At 31.7% G+C, this 17718-nt stretch overlaps 3 protein-coding genes and 1 pseudogene across 4 annotated transcripts; 3 read left to right on the top strand and 1 right to left on the bottom strand.

Moving 5' to 3' along the window:
* Window positions 1-2336: 2336 nt before the first annotated feature.
* On the top strand, window positions 2337-4776 carry LOC123907960. 2 transcript variants are annotated; one of them, XM_045958438.1, is made up of 4 exons: window positions 2337-2458; window positions 2681-3314; window positions 3704-3992; window positions 4432-4635. In XM_045958438.1, exons 2-4 carry the CDS (start codon window positions 2685-2687, stop codon window positions 4434-4436), a joined length of 924 nt encoding a protein of 307 aa, XP_045814394.1. In that variant the 5' UTR covers window positions 2337-2458; window positions 2681-2684; the 3' UTR covers window positions 4437-4635. The 2 variants fall into 2 exon arrangements, with proteins under 2 accessions (XP_045814394.1, XP_045814395.1); XM_045958439.1 differs by lacking the exon at window positions 2337-2458 and having other exon boundaries at window positions 2542-3314; window positions 4432-4776.
* A 1203-nt stretch (window positions 4777-5979) lies between these two features.
* Window positions 5980-6898, top strand: LOC123907963 (uncharacterized protein At1g08160-like). Its single transcript, XM_045958442.1, has one exon. It carries the CDS (start codon window positions 6037-6039, stop codon window positions 6640-6642), a length of 606 nt encoding a protein of 201 aa, XP_045814398.1. The 5' UTR covers window positions 5980-6036; the 3' UTR covers window positions 6643-6898.
* Window positions 6899-8620: 1722 nt separating this feature from the next.
* LOC123904516 (probable protein phosphatase 2C 43) lies at window positions 8621-9754 on the bottom strand. Its single transcript, XM_045954173.1, has 3 exons — window positions 9469-9754; window positions 8983-9064; window positions 8621-8927 (listed from the first exon to the last, which is right to left on the bottom strand). The coding sequence occupies exons 1-3, from the start codon at window positions 9752-9754 to the stop codon at window positions 8621-8623; spliced, it is 675 nt and encodes a 224-aa protein (XP_045810129.1).
* A 2068-nt stretch (window positions 9755-11822) lies between these two features.
* On the top strand, window positions 11823-16021 carry LOC123907958 (annotated as a pseudogene).
* Window positions 16022-17718: the final 1697 nt, after the last annotated feature.

Here is a 17718-nt window from a genome sequence, read left to right on the forward strand (position 1 = left end):
GCTTGTACGGGTTACTAAAGCATTGTCTTTTTTAGTACAATACCATTGTCTCTTGAATGTCCTTTAGCATAAGTTGGAGCAGCATTGCAAACTCTATTTTCGTTTGAAGATGGAATTAGAAGAAGACAAGACAAATATGAACATGGTGAGGTGGGAAGAGAGGTAAAAAACAAAACTAAGATGAAGGAACGATTTCAAATTTTTTCTCTAACAGTGGTAAACTTTATTAACCCTTGACAAGGAATTTTAAAAACTAAATAAAGTTCCAAAAATCATGCATAACAATGTTGTCTCCGAGCTTAGACTTTGTTTGCCTAGTTTCTTAATCTATCATTGCGCCATTAGCCTTTTGCCTTACGAAGCTGTTTTTTTGGACTCTGATGGACCGATCACTTTTGATTCGAGATCGGGAGTTAGTGTCTAGTGACAATTTTTCTGGGCCGGGCCGGTGTCTTCTCTAGTTGCATGGAAGTTGCGATGTGCCTTTCTAATTATGGGATTAGGAGGTGGACCTCGATTAGGTGGGGTTTGTTTTGGTGTTTATTTTTGGTATTCCACATATATACAACACCTCTGTTTTATAGTTTATTTTTTACCGGTCTCTGTTCGCCTTGTGCAGATACCTGGATAATAAATTATTTACTGTTAAACAAAAAATACCACTCCAAAAAAAGTATGAAAAAGGGACTAAATTTGGATGAATTTAAAATAGAAGAACAATTTATGAGTAAGTGAAATTAGGGAGAACAGGGCTTAGTCCCTCTTTTATAATAAAAAAAAAAAAAAGAAATTAGAGAGAACAAAATTGTAATTAAACCTAAAAAATAATAACTAGACAAAAATTCAATAAATCTTGAATAGCACCCACTGTTTTTCCAAATAAGAAGAGTAAAACTATTTTTCCAATTTGTTTTTCTCGACATTGATAACAACTCCTTTAACCGGTTTCGTAAAGGTATATTAATTGATAACTATCAGAGACATTATTGAAGAGGTCCAATTTAAACCTCATTTTCTCTACTTCCTTATGCGCTGAACTCCATACAATTTTAAATGGTCTCAAAATTGCTCCAGCGGTTAATTTTGCTTTTCATGGAACTTTGAATGTCCAACAAATTCGTCATTTCCACTAGGGGATTTGAATGTCACTTTTCAGCATATTCTTAGAAAGGGTAATGAATATGCCGATTGCCTTGCGAAGACTGAAGCTCCCTCCAACAATACTTTGAAGATTTGAAATAGTTTCATTATCCTCCTCGACTCAGTCTCGTATTGTTGCTCGTCCTAAAGCTTAGTTTTTTTTTTTCCTTTGTTATTTGTTTTATTTTTCATCTCATAAAAAAAATAGTTTGTGTGTCTAACTTAACTCTCACGGCTCCACACTTCTAATGTGAGTCTAACCCAATAGCTAGACTACTGCAAAAAAAAAAAAAAAAACCTTTTGACCGACCATCAGTGATATAAGGCTTTGATTTCGGCCACCATAGGTCATATTTCAACAAACTAAACATGTTAAAATCTTCTCCATTTCAAGTTCTACAAGAGCCCTCGTGTAATTTTGTCATTGAAGCACTTCTTGATTTTTTATTTATTGTTTCCTTCGTGTTAGTTGGTTAAGTTTGTTACTTAAACTTAACCAACAAGGGAGTCTAAGTTGTAACCTTCACCATTCATCAATGAATCATAGTTATAACTTATAACCATTAACTCTCTTAGATATTCATCTATCAATTTTTTTTTAATTTTAGATTGAGAGTTCATAGATCGCTTGTGAAGCAAGCAAGGCACAAATTGTTGCACTAAGAAAATCAAGAGTAGTTATTCTAACAATCTTACATATCTATAATATTTACCTTTAATTTGTTAATCAATTAATGATTCTAAAGTGAATCGGTTACTTTAAAGGAACCCAATCTTTAGATTTGATAAAATGGACGACATAAAAAAGAAAATAGTTTAATTGTTGTGTACTACTGTCAATGTAAAGTTAATTATTTTAAACATGCATTTAATAATGTATTGTCACATCATTTAATAAATGTGTCACTTCATGTATTATTATTATTTTTTTGGAATGAAAATTTGTTAGTTGTTAGTATATTACAATGTTATGTTAGTTTTTCTTTTTGTCAGAACTCGAATCTGGACCTCAAACTCCTTAACCCTTAACTTAACTAGTTGATGTCACTTCATGTATTTTAAAGCACATTACATAATGTGTCAATATATTATTAGATGCTAACATTAATGTGTATATAAATTAAATTCAAATTAAAGGAAAAAGTAAAGTCTTTTGAAACACCGTTATTTTTGTTATTTTGCGAAGAAACAGGTGTATCAGAACTTCGAGATTTGTGGGCATGTGATATGTGTTTAACAAATGGTACTAGAGTTTTTGATCATCAAAATTAGTTACTAATGGTGTTTAGCATTTCTCTTTCTTCTATTTTTATAACCGGTAGGTACTCTAATTTTGGGCTTACACTTCTATCATTCGCAATTAACAAGTATATATATGAAAACAAACATTATATAAAATTTGCATCATGCATGCCAAAACGTACATTCTAAATATTTAACCCCACATTTCCAAATAATTTGTGCATTTCAATATCTTCATCAATATTTGAAACTCATAGATCAATCACATTTCTTCATCTCCATTTTGATTCAATATTAGGTGAATGGAAATCTTCCAAAGGGCTAAAGTGGTTCGTTTGAGAAGCAATCATGATAAGTACTTATTGGCAGATGATGATTTAGAAGGTGTTTACCAAGATCGTCTTGGTTGCTACAACAATGCAAAATGGACGGTTGAGATTGTAGAACATGGCAACTTGATTAGATTGAAGAGTTTTTATGGAAGATACTTAACAGCCTCTAATATGCCATTCTTGTTAGGTGCAAAGGGGAAAAAAGTTGTGCAAACACTTCCCACAAGGTTGAATTCATCTTTGGAATGGGAACCGATAAGGGAAGGCGAACAGGTCAGACTCAAGACTCGTTATGGTCAATATTTACGTGCCAATGGGGGGTTACCACCGTGGAGAAACTCTGTCACACATGACATTCCACATCGTACGAAATCGGCAAATTGGATTTTATGGGATGTGGATCTTGTCCAGCTTCGGCCGGAACCACCCAAGCACATACAAGAGGCTGCACCTAGTGTTGTTCAAGAGGTGGCTCGTCCCATCGACTCTCCATCGGAACGTTCTCGTTCGCCTTCTCCTTCTCCTCCTCTTTCTCCTACTTCATCAGATAATGATAATCCCTTTGCCATAATTCATCTAAGGTCTTCCATACCAAATGAGGTATAGTTCTTAATAATAGCATTATGTTTGCCTAATTGTAGAGAAAATATATTGTCAATAATTTTGAATTGTATGTATTGTTCATATAGAACACTATTGACAAAACATATCAAAATTGCCGCGGCTAAAAGAAGTTTTTCAAAATCGTTTAAATCATATTTAAGATCAATAATGTTACAATATAGATTGAATTGTTTGGTTATAAAACTTAGAAAAACAATTTTAAGGTTAAAATATAACACATTTTTTTTATATAACTGTTATAGATTGCACCTTAAACCTTAATTTTTTTAGACACAACCCTATGTGAAATGCTCATATATTTAGAGCTAAGGATGTATGCATGGATTAAATTATATGTTAACCTATTTTTGTTTTTCAAAATGCAGAGTGGAAATTTAGAAGAGAGTGAGTCACCAATGAAAGAAGGGAGGATGATATTTTATAATGTGGGTGATGAAAATGGAGATGTTCATGAAGGAAGTGAAGAAAAATTCTTTACATTCAAAGGAAGTAGTGTTGATGATTTAAAAGAAAAGTTGAAGGAAGAAACAGGACTTGATGATATTGTTGTATGTTGTCGCAATCCATTGAATGCAAAAATATATCCACTTCGTTTACAATTACCTCCCAACAATATTGATATGCATATAGTTGTGGTTCCTTCATCATTTGCAGGTAATTAATTATTAGTCCTTAAAAATTATACAAGTTCCCTTTACACGGTTAATCAATATAATTTTGGCTAAATTGAATTTTTGAACTCCTAACTTTTTTACGAGCCTGCGATTTTGGCTCTTTAACTTTTAAAATAATATTTTTGACCCTAAACTTTCACAAATTTGTGATTTTGGCCCAATGACAAAGTAAACGCACTTGTGGCAAGTGACTCACATGCCACATCAACATGTCTTGCAATGTGGACAATAACTCACATGCCACATCAGCATATGTGACAAGTCATGCTGACGCAACATGTGAGTCATCAGTATATGGGGTCAAAATAGTTATTTTGAAAGTTAAGGGGTCAAAATTATAAATTTGTGAAAATTACGTAATTATTGCGGTACTTCAAATGTTTCTTGATTTTTTATAACAATTAATTAATGGTTTTCAGAATAAACAAAAGAAGATGAAGGCAATCACAAGCTCATGGGTGGGACACTGGAAATGCATAATGTAAATCATATTCAGGAAAGGAATTTGGCTCTGACATGTTGGTCTACTTGAACCCTATGTACTATATTTTCACTCAAGGAACAGAAAGAAAAAAAAAAGAGGGAAAACTTTGTGAAATAAAAGATTGAAAAGAAAATCAACTGCAGCAATGCATAGCTCAAAAAAGTCAAATTCCTCAATGAATATATACAACTTTGGAATGTCTTAAAAGAATGTACTATAAATGATTTTATTTCAGTTAATTATTATGATATTGGTACGAGGATTCCACCACCGTTAGCGATAATTAATCTCCATTGGGGATCCTGTGGGGCACATAAGGTGAATTCTCCCCTCCCAACCAAATTTTCTCCATACATACGCACGAGTCAGAAATCGAACTCTTGACCACATGCTTAACAAGATCAAGACTCTTACAACTTGGACAAATTAATTATTTTATTGTTGGTTATTATCCTATCTTATCTCGATCAAATCACTATTTTAATCGACTCCGATGGTTTAAGATTGGTGCACAAGTAACGGTAGGATAGGTTAGACCAAATTAGACATTGCAATATTTAAGACAAACTTAGTCAAAGGCGCTCACGCCTGACATATTATTTGCAAAATTGCAATATATTTGTTTTAAAGCTTGTCTATCTATAATCCTTTTAAAAGTCTGATATAATAGGCTAACGATATATAAAAGCCTATTTCAATATTAACGTCTTTAAAAAGTAATATAAATTATCCTTAAATTCACTAGTGAGTTAATAGATTTTTCCAATAGGTATGGCTGGGTTGAAGAAAAGCATCGAACTCTTTGTTCCTCATTAGACTCATAGATGCTTCTTTTTCTCTTTAATTTACCAAAAAAATATAAACAAGAATGTAAAAGAAAAAGTGTACCCATTACATAATGTTCCAAAATATTGTAATTTACATATAAACCATCTTTAGTTGGCCATGTCATTATCACAATAAGAAAATCTTGCATGCTAAAGAATCTTAATTCCCATGATCTTACTCGGTTGGTGGCAGGGACATCACATTATCATATATAGGAGTCAGAGTCCGAACATCAGACATTCGATTTATTTACTTTTAAAGTGAAATTAAGGTGAAATTTCTAGCCACTAGACTATACGAATAAAAAAAATCTAATTTTTTTTGACGCAACAAAAAAAAACTTAATTAAAAGCATATTGTACATATACATATATTAATTAATTCCCCCCCTATAGCTGTTAAAAAAAAAGCTAGCCATTTCAATCTACAAATTTGGACACTTTATACCGACAGCTATATTACTTGCGATAGTATGTTACCAAATATATATCGTAACACTTTAATCTCAAGTAAAGAACAATGTGTCTTAGAATATAGAATCTCATAGATGTCTTGAGTTTCATGCACGAAATTCTGAAAGCAAAAAAGTGACAATTTATTAAAAAAATAAATATTATCCTAAATTGGTTCATACATATCAATATATAAACATAATTTGATTTAGTTCTTCAATCAAATTAACACTACACAACTCTTAGTAGAATTGGAAAAAATGGCTCAACCTTTGACACAATCACAGCCTCATGCAACAAAATCAAAATTTCCAATCCTACGTTACATTGCCATAATAATTTTAGCCTTAATAATTCTTGTTGGCATAGCTGTACTCATATCTTGGCTAGTTCTTAAGCCAAAGCACTTGCAATATAGTGTTGAAGATGCTTCAATCCACAATTTCAATTTAACCGATGCAAATCACCTCAATGCAAAATTTGATTTCACAATAAGAGCAAAAAATCCAAATTCAAAAGTGTCAATATACTATGATTCTATTGAGGTTTCCGTGAGTTACGAGGATCAAACACTAGCAACAAATACAATTCAACCGTATTTTCAACCACATAAGAATGTTACTAGGTTGCATGTGGGACTAACCGCTCAAACTGCGGCTTTGTATGGTTCTGTGCCGAAAGATATTAAGATTGAGAGATCTTCGGGGGATATTCAGTTAGATGTGTTCGTTAGAGCAAGAATAAGGTTTAAGGTTGGAGTGTGGAAATCGAAACATCGTGTTATAAAGATATTTTGTTCTCCCGTGTTGGTGAATTTTTCGAAAGTTAAGAGTTTTGAAAGGGCCTATTGTGATGTTGATATGTAAACAAGCATGCCAAAAATGGAGAAACACTCTAAGGAAGACTTTGACACTCTCTCTATTTTTCTGAATGTTATTATTATTTGTTATTTTTGGTTTTTCTTTTGTGTTAATTTTCTGATTTTTTTTTTCTTCTGTTTTTCTTGAGTTTGTCATTATTAGATTGATGATATTATTCTTTTGTCAGTCAGCATATATTATTGTAATTTTTCTTATGTGTTTTCTATATTAAATTGAAAGAAATTAAAATTGTTATTATTCATTCCATGTTATGTTGAAAATATATCGAAATAATGTGTGCAAAATTGAAAAGAAAATAAAATTGACTATTATTCATTCCATGTTAACTCTAATACTAATACCTCTTATTTGTGTTAGAGGGAGGCAAGATCTTTTGGATTCAATTGTATTGTAGGCTCTTTCTGCCACCAAAATCCTTCAATTGTTATTAATGATGAAGCATTACTAAATAATCTTAGATACAAAATTATTAATGACAGACACACTTTCTCAGTTCTCACAATGGCAGGAACTATTTCAATGACCATTGCAAATGTGATGACTGACGAAGGATTTTCTCTTTTGGATTTTTGTTAATTTTAGATACAAAATTGTCCGACTCCTACAATTTCAAGGACTAAAATATTGATTCAGTCGTTTTTTAATATTTCGTCGCATATAAGTTTCTTTAGGTACATTCTTATTAAGGACAGTCCACAATATTTTTCTGGTCTGTTTCTTTGGGATACCATTCACTAGGCCAAATCCTGATTTTGTACAATCTGTCAAAGACTCAGTTATCGCCGGAAAGTAAACTCTTGATTGTATGTCAGGAAGGACTGAAGTTAGTTTATCATTTCCTACCCTATTTGGCCTTAAAAAAAGTACTGTATCATATCTAATAAAGGAAAGAATAGCGCATACGCTTTCACAATTACTTACTCCATGCTCTAGTTCATATAATAAACAACTTAGTACTGTAAAACTGTATGCATGCAGTGTAACAGAAATGTTTTCAAACTTCTATTTAGAAAATTAAGGCCGAGGCGTAATCATTATGACACTTACAACCGAACTGAGAAAATGAAAAAACTATGGTATCTTATTTCCTAGGTATACATGTGTGACGCATTAGCATTATTATAGAAATTTGTAAACTCTGATTGTTGAAATCCATCATCGCAGCCGCTATAGGAGTTCATATCTAGCATCACACCCTCGCTATTTGACCTGTTGTGATCCAAATATACAACAACCACAGTTATATCATCATGATAAGCCGATCTAAATTGATCATAATTGTGAAAGTGTATGTCCGACCCACTAATTTGATTACTCTTAGGCAACTCTATATGTTCTGCCCCTTCTTTTAGCCCCATTCTGTAAAGCAAGTGTGGCAAGTCTTTCTGCGATTCCATCTCGTGGACTGGTGTTAACAACTTTAGCAGCATCCTTCTTTGACATCAATTTCCATAATCCACTAGATCCAAATATAACGAATTTATCAGATTTGCTTAAGATTCTTGAATAAACATCTGGCTTTGATGTTAGCAAAGGTCTTGTAAAATTCAAAGCCCTAGGCATTCTGATGTAGGAGGATTTCTTCTGTATATTATTATTTTAGTTAGATTTAGTTTTACTATATTTTAGGTTGATTTCTTATTTTTATATTTCACCTAGGTTAGTTATTTTTTTATATTTTAGGTAGATTTGTAATTTTTATTTAGCTAGGTTTGTTGTTTTTATTTTTACAATCTTTTAGGAGATTTGTTAATTTTATTTTTCACTCCTATTTAAACTAAATTATTGTAGCCTTGAAGGGAACCTTTTGATTTAATAAAATTCAGAGATTTTTCTCAAATTTGGTGGATTCCAAATTACTCTTTCGGTGGACTCCGAAACCCTATTTTGACAAGTTTGTGTTTGCGGCTTGTCTTTATCCATTAGGTTTAGCGTTTTGCTAACCTAGCGCTTCCGTTCTGCGTCACATTCTTTCCCAACTTGGGATTTCGACGCCTTCACTGATCTCCTCCTTCAAATATGAATATCCTATGCATCTAGTTGTATCGATTAAACCTCTGTCTCTAATGAATAACATGGAGACATACTTGTCATTATAATCATCATTAGTATCCGGCTGCAAGTTTCTAACTTGTTTTTGAATATTTCCATCATATAAATTGTGATCTCTAACCAACTGTTTAACGACCAATCTTTTAAGATTACCAACATCCGTCATAGAACCGAGTACAGCACGCGAGTTTCCAACATTGGCGGCATATAACGTCCCTCTCCATATGAAACAAATCAAACAACCTGAACTAACAAACATTTCTTCCAGCAAACCTCATAAAAGCTATCTCAATTCGGGCAACAGCTCGCTCCAGAATATTCTTATTCATATTGTTATTATTCTCCTGAATAAGCACTGCAATTTATAACCAGATTATTTCTTCATCAAAAATATATCTATACATGTCGATTTAGACCAAAAGTACAACAATACGGATCAGTTTTCTTGATTTGTTCTGTGTAAAAGTTATTAGCATCACAAGAAATATCAATTTTCTTGATTTCTTCGGTGTTTATAATTAAGAAAACATTTTCCATCTCCTCAATTCTTGGAAATACAATCACTTAATTCCCTTAAATTTCAGTTCATGTATCAAATTTCATATTCACACTCAAAGAAGAATATGTTATAAAAATGAAAGAAGAATCAAGAAATTAATGAAAAGAAGACTTACTGTGTAATTTATGTATACACAGTGTAATGAATGAAAATGCAAATGTGAAAGAAACAAAGATTAAATGAATGAAATGAAGACTCACCGATAATTTGACGGAAGATATGATTTCTAAGCAAGATGGAAACGGTGTCGCCTTTCTGGCCATCATAAACTCCAACAAAGATTGAATCAATGCCAACTTCAACTTGGCACTTATCTTCCATATCCACATTTGCCTGAACTGCAGCCATGGAGAATTCGCCCCAGTAATGCTTAACCAGTGGCCTCGACCACGCCAGAGGGTCATTATGAAATGCCTGAGGGTCTTCAATTTGACCATACTGCTGATAAGGGGTCCCAAAAACAACATGTTTTAGAAATGGAATCATGATCTTGATAAGGGTTTTGAATTCTTGAAGACAAAAAAAGAAAAGAAAAGATTGAAGGAGAAAGGAAGAGGTTGAATGAGTGTTGTGTGTGGAAATAAAATTCTCAATGAATGAATGAATATTATTGAATACTAGTATGCATGTACTCCGTCCAAAAATATAAGCAAAAGTTAGTCAGCAAGAGTGAATGTATTTGATCTAAATCTTTAACTAAATACATCAAGTTTCTTTGACTCATCTTTGTTTATATTTTGGGACGGAGGGAGTATTTATAATATAACTATAAATCAACTAACTGGTAACAGAAAATGAAAAGCCTCAACAGAAATACATATAAATTAACTTATCCACTTTATAATGTAACTGAAAATCAACTAACTTGTAACATAAAATCAACTATCTTTTACAAAATCGCTATAAGATGTGAAACTTTCACATTAGATGAGGTGTGATATGAATTTTTCAGTTTCAATTCAATAGTACTCAATGTAGTGTCTTCTTCAGTCTTCATCGAATAATATCTGTTAAATGTATTTAGTTTAAATTTTAGACCAAATTGTTATCCCATATTTTAGCTCGAGCTAAAATATGTTTTCATCTCTAGTTCCAAAGACATTCATTATTGAAAAGCTTGTTAAAAGGCTTTAAATAATATCAGGCTTTAAATGTCTTCAAGAACAAGAGAGATTATCTCTCTTATCTTCTCATTTAATGAAAGTTAAGGGTAATGTCTTTAAGAACAAGAGAATTCTAATGGAAAGTATTCTTTGTATTGTCCAATATGAATCTACAAGATATGAAGAGATTCTGTCTTTCGAGTAGATGGTTGATTCGATTAAAGTTAACGAATCGAAGTGCTTAAAATGGTGGACTTAGAGTATTTTCCATCCTTCAAGTATGATTCGATTTCGACAGATACAACGGTTCAAGGCCTTGGTTCATTTCAAATACAGAAGGACGCGTGACAGAGGACTAGTAGTTTAACGTTAAAAGTAGCAGTTACTTAGTTTTTCTATAAATAGGAGTTTGTAAGTCGAAATAAGGGTCACAATTCACTTGCACAAATTCTCAAACACTCAAAGTACCCATGTTAAAGCAAGAAACGAGTTACTCGAGAAAGATGTATGAATCAGTGAACCATTTCTTTTCATTTGTAACTTTTACATTCTAAATGCAAATTTACTTTTCTTAAGTCTTTACTTTCAAAGTATTTACATTTCTGCATTTAAATGGTTCTCTCATTCGAGTGAACTTTCTTTTTACTTTCATTCAATTTATGTCTCACACTTGTGTTTCATAAACTCTATTTTACGAATTAAACACATTGTTTTGCAAATTAATGATGTCTTTAATGATGAACATTCAAACCTCTTTTAATATAACGCACGAACAATTGTCTCGAGATTTACTAGTTGATCTCTCAAGTAATTAATTTAAACTAGCGGTTGTTTACCAAAAATCAGTGTAAACACAAATACCATTAATTTTTAATATCATTATTTTTTTAACCACCAATTTAATCTGGTAAGTGGTACCGGCCACCTCCCGATCGCAGTTGCAGGGATCGAACCGTGGTCCTCCCTACCAAATTCAGCGTCAATCACCACCGAACCAACTAGATAATTTTTTAAATCATTTTTACTACACATGAAATGACATAGATCTAAAAAAGATCTATTATTTCAGAAGAAATATGTTTGAATATTGATATATGCCTTGAATATTCAGCTTTGCTGCTAAGAAATTTCAAATTTAGCAGCATCCAAAGTTGATTTTTGCCATCTATTTGAAGAAAAAAAATCAAAATCAATGTATATCTCAATTTCCATTTTCAATTGTAATAATGTTTATGTATTGAGATTTAGAAAACTTCCAATTGAATTAGTTTTACGTTTATAATGGAAACTTCCCACATTGGCAATTAAATTGAAAGACAAGGAAAAGTAAAGGAAAAATAGGTGTGGAAGGTAGCTGATGATATTTCAACTTTTGACTGCAAAAGTCAAGAAGAAGTAAATAGTGTCCTATGATCTAAATATGTTCATATAATAATGGTACCGTGAAAGCATGAATAAATTTATAACATTTTGGGATTGAATGTACGAGGAAAAATGTTATTACATATTTTATTCACTCTTCCAATCCTTTGCATGATCAAAATTGGTAGTGCTGCTATGTACACAATTACATCCTCTCAATTCATCAAAGATTCTCAAACTATAAGCTCAAATGATGATGCATTCAAGTTTGGATTCTTCAGTCCCGCTAACACAACAAATCGCTATGTAGGAATTTGGTACCTCGAAGAATCGAACATCATATGGGTCGCTAACAGAGAAAAACCATTGCAAGATTTTTCCGGTATTGTCACCATATCTAATGACAACAGGAACCTTTTAGTACTGGATGGACAAAAAAATGTTATATGGTCATCAAATGTCTCCAATTTTGCATCAAATTCTAATGTCACAGCTCATCTTCAAAGTACCGGAAACCTCGTCTTGTTGGAAGATGCTACAGGTATTAGAGATATCATTAATTAGTAGTTAATTCCTCTGATCACATTTATAAAGTAAAAAATTATTTTTCAAATTTATTAAATAATCGATGTATCTGGTAACTAATTGTATCTCTAATGACAGGCAATAAAATATGGGAGAGTTTCGAACATCCAACTAATGCATTCGTTCCAAATATGATATTTAGCACCAACCAAAAAACAGGGCAAAAAGTAAAAACGACTTCTTGGAAAACGCCTTCTGATCCAGCTATTGGAAACTTCTCTTATAGCCTTGAGCGTCTCAACGCTCCAGAATTTTTTATATGGAACAAAACAAAACCTCATTGGCGCTCGGGTCCATGGAATGGTCAAAAGTTTATCGGTTTACCTAGTGGTTTGGTGTATACTTCTTCATATCTAAATGGATTCGACATTGCAAGGGAAGATAATGGAAGTCTTGTTGAGATTAAATATACACTGATTAATAGTTCTTACTTTGCAACCCTGGTGTTGACTTATGAAGGCAAGATGGTTCACACTTTATGGTTCAATGGGTATCCAGTTACCAAGGGTGTTACTCAAGAAAATGAATGTGATTATTATGGTTTTTGTGGTCCAAATGCAAATTGTGATTCGAAAAATTTGCCAATATGTACATGTTTGAAAGGTTTTGAGCCAAAAAACGCAGTTGAATGGAATAAACAAAATTGGACTAGTGGGTGCGTGAGAAGAGCATCACTACGGTGTGAATTAGGTGGTGAAGGAGATGGATTTGTGAAACTAGAGACGACGAAAGTACCAGATTTTGTGCAACAATCATATCTTTCTGCTGATGCATGTCGAACTCAGTGCTTGAATGATTGTAATTGCACAGCTTATGGATTTGATGATGGAATACAATGCTTGATATGGAGTGGTAATTTAATTGACATAGTTAGATTTTCAAGTGGAGGTATTGATCTTTACATACGCGTAGCTAATTCTGAACTTGGTGAGTATGCTTAGCTCATAGCATATTTTTTGCGATTTTATGTACTCTATGGTCTCATATATAAATAAAGATTCTTTTTAATATATTATGAACCAGATATAGTTTATTATAAAAGTATAGTCAATTGACCAATTTTTTTTTTTAATCTAAAATCTATTGATATAGATGGGAAGAGAAATGTTAAACAAATCATCATATCTATGGTGGTGATAGTGGGAGGAATTATTTTTGCTACTTCTACTTATTTCTTATGGTCGCGGGCTTCTAAACGTTCAGGTATATCTACAATTTCGATGTTTAATTTTTTCATTATTTGCTTACTTATTATCCGGTTAATGATCCAATTCTAAAAATTGCAAATCTCGACTGTTAAATTAAGATCAAACAATTTTTATTTCGAGTTGTATTCTAATCTTAATTTGGTAAAACTGAAATATATATCTATTTTTTTTAAAAAAATGGGCATCCGATCTAAACACTGACTAATATGAATGATCTAATCGGAGCTTAACTTTTTACTAAAATGTTAGTAACTGGATTTTTGTCCAACGATCTAGATATGTTGATTGTATGGCAGAGCTGAGTTTGGTGACAACATCAACTCATTCACCTTAGTTACAGTCGGTTGAAATTTGAAAATATAGGATACTTTAGCTTGAATTTGATTTAGAAGAATATATATTTTAGGTAAAATTATAATTATTCTTTTTTTTTTGTTAAGTAGTTTAGTGGTTAGAAATTTCACCCTTAAGGTGGATCGAACCCCGAACCCCTGCATATGTAACGCAATGTCCCTACCAACTGTGCTAAATTCACGTGCCTAAATTATAATTATTCTTTTGAGTATATATTTGGAATTATAATTGGAATCAGCAAGAAGGAAAGAGGCAAAGTCAATGGTGTTGAATACAAGCCAAATCCATCGAGAAAGCCAAAATACAAATGTGAAACAAGTGAAAATAGAGGACCTTCCTTTATTTGAATTCCAGGAAATTTCAACTGCAACAAATAATTTTAACCCATCTAATAAGATTGGTCATGGTGGTTTTGGTTCAGTGTACAAGGTAAACTAAATCTTGTGAAATTTTTATATTTAATTAAAATTTTGCATCATACATTTATCTCGAAAAAAAATTCAGGGAGAATTGCGAAATGGACTAGAAATAGCAGTGAAAAGACTTTCAAGAGTTTCAGGACAAGGGATAGAAGAATTTATGAATGAAGTGATTGTGATTTCAAAGCTTCAACATCGCAATCTTGTAAGACTTTTAGGTTGTTGCATTGAAGGGGAAGAAAAAATGTTGGTCTATGAGTATATGCCTAACAACAGCTTAGATTGTTATCTATTTGGTTAGTTAGTACATCTTAACTTGTACTTTCAATAAGTGATTTTAATATAACACAAAATTTTCTAACATTTAAAGTTCATTTGAAAATGGTTTAGCCTTTCATTTGAATACATCAATATCATGTTATACAATAAATAAATAAATAAATGTTTGCATGTGGCAGCAACATCTAAATTCTTCTATACATTACTTTTCATTATTTTTACAGACTCGGTAAAAAAGAAGGTTTTAGATTGGAAAAAACGCTTATACATAATTGAGGGAATCTCTCGAGGACTGCTTTATCTTCATAGAGATTCAAGATTAAGAATAATACACAGAGACCTAAAGCCAAGTAATATCTTGTTGGATGAAGAACTGAATCCAAAAATATCTGACTTTGGCATGGCCAGAATCTTTGGTAGCACCGAAAACGAGGGCAGTACAAAAAGGATTGTCGGAACATAGTAAGCATGACTCTATCTTTATATTTGTCTTTAGAATATGCAATTGAAGAGGCATAAAACAATATAGTACATTATCATGCGACAAACCATAAATATATAGTTGATTCCATAATGAAATTTAAATGCAGTGGATACATGTCTCCAGAATATGTAATGGGAGGATTATTTTCAGAGAAATCAGATGTTTTTAGCTTTGGGGTTTTACTCCTCGAAATAATAAGTGGTAGGAAAAACACAAGTTTCCATAAACGAGGAAGCACTCAGCCTCTTAGGATATGTAAGCCTTTACAAATCGATTAATGCCACCCGACCATATATTAATTCTTTCAAATTTATATCCATATATACTGGTATTTATTAATTCTTCTGTGTTTGGTTTTTTTTAAGGCATGGAAACTATGGAATGAAGAGAAGATTGTAACTTTGATTGATCCAGAAATATGTAATCCTGATTATGTCGAAAACATTATGAGATGCATACATATTGGACTTCTTTGTGTGCAAGAAATTGCAACGGAGAGACCTACTATGGCAACAGTTGTTTCAATGCTTAACAGCGAGATTGTTAAATTTCCTCGTCCATTTCAACCTGCATTCATCCTAAGGCAAACTGAACGTAGAGGAGACATAGATCAACAATGTCGCGACTTAAATTCTTTGAACATTGTTAGTGTCACAAGCTTGCAAGGCAGATAGTAGCGAACATATATATGACGATGCAATGGTTGAAATTAAATGCAGCAGTTCAACCATTCTCAATTTCATGTCCAAGTGATGTACATACACAATTATTGATACCATCTTTCGATGCTTTAATATTAGAAGTTGGATTGAATCAAACTCAATTTCACAAAATCAGTTCGTTTTTCTCTATCATATGTAAAACTTTCAACAATTGGTAAAAAAAGAAAACAAGGGTATCAAGAAAGCTAAATTATTTAAGATGGATTATGTAATTTTTTTTTTGTAACTCAGCCCAAATTACCGGTGGAAATATAACTGGAGGGAGTCCAGTTTATATCCACACCATTCATAATTATTATGTTTAATAAAAGGGTAAATAGGGTAATCTCAGGAGGTAATCTCAGGAAGCAACTTTCATCTCAAATCCCTAAATCGGAAAAAAAAAAAAACATCATCTTCACAATTCCTCCAATTCAAACTCTTCCTCCACCTCCTCCATAACCACCACCAACAACAACAACCATAACATAATCAACTCCTTCATCCCTCTCCTTCCTGGTCTCTACCTCTCACGTGTTCATTCCTCTGATCTTGGTGAAGGATATGGGTTGGGTTAGCAATTACAAGTTCAAGAAAAATAACAACAACACATGTTCTCCAAACATCATTAATTCTGATTTAATTTTAATTTTTTGGAAAATCAACAAACAACAAAATTGAGAGTGATGCTGCAAGGAAGAGAGATGCAATTGGTGGGAAAGAGAGATGCAATTGGTGGGAAAGAGAGATGGACGACGACGGTGGTGGTGGCTGGTGGTGGAGAATGAACTGTGAGATTTTATGTTTTGAGAAACTTATGAGTTTTTTATGGTTTTGAATTTATGGGTTTGAGATTGAATTGATGAGATGAAATTTAAGATTGAAGATGAAGTTTGTTGTTGTTGTTTATTCTTCCCATGAGAGTGGGGAAGATTGTTGATGTTTCTTGCTGTTTGTTTTTCCTCTTTTTTGTGTTTTATTTTTTATTTTTTTTAAATGACATAGCTCAATATGTGGCAAAATAAAAATTAAATAAATAAAAACAGTAAAAAAAGGTGAATTCTTCGGTACACATATTATGTGGATGTGTACCGGTACACTGCTGATGTGGTTAACAAGTAATATAGTAATTAATGCAGATTTGCCAACAAAAAAAATTAATGCAGATTTTGTTTCTTTATTAAGTTTTTTATATTAAACACTACTTTTTAATATTGGCAAATATATTCTTCCACAATAAATCAAATCATGCATCATATCTTTCAACTTATATATGATTTTCAACAAATTCAAATATTTTAATATTATTCTTAATATCTTATAAATAATATTATTTTAGTATTTTGTATTTTCTTAAAAATTAAAATATGATTTTAATAACTTTTTTAATTATTCAAACAAAAAAAACTTTTAAAATTATTAATATGATATATCCAACTACGATTTTAATATTTCAATATTATTACCTTTCAATTTTTTTTTAATATTATTAGTTTATAAAAATTAATATACATTTACCACCTAACCATTAGTGCATATAATTATTAAAAAATATTTATTTTTAGTAAAAAAAACTTAAATTTTTTAATATGTTTATATATTTATTGTAATATTGTTAATTTTTAGTGATTCGTTATATTTTACAGGGTTAAATAAGTTTGTTATCGATACAAAATTACTAAATTTATTTTTTCATCTTCATAAGAAAATGTCATGTTTTGATCCCCACAAAATGTTTATGCATGCAATTTTGGTCATGTTGTAAAGTTGATGTATATTTCTGATGATTTTGCAAATATGTATAGCTCATTATAAAAGGTTTGTCCAAAAGTTAGGAGCACAAAATTTGATTTCTAGGTCAAAATATTTGTTACTTTTATCTTGATATTTTGATTTACAAAATTCATATTTAATTCGTCTCATATTAAAAAATACTAAATTTTGTAAATGAACTT

This window comes from Trifolium pratense, linkage group LG2 (assembly GCF_020283565.1).
Source record: "Trifolium pratense cultivar HEN17-A07 linkage group LG2, ARS_RC_1.1, whole genome shotgun sequence".
Classification (NCBI taxonomy): Eukaryota; Viridiplantae; Streptophyta; class Magnoliopsida; order Fabales; family Fabaceae; genus Trifolium; species Trifolium pratense.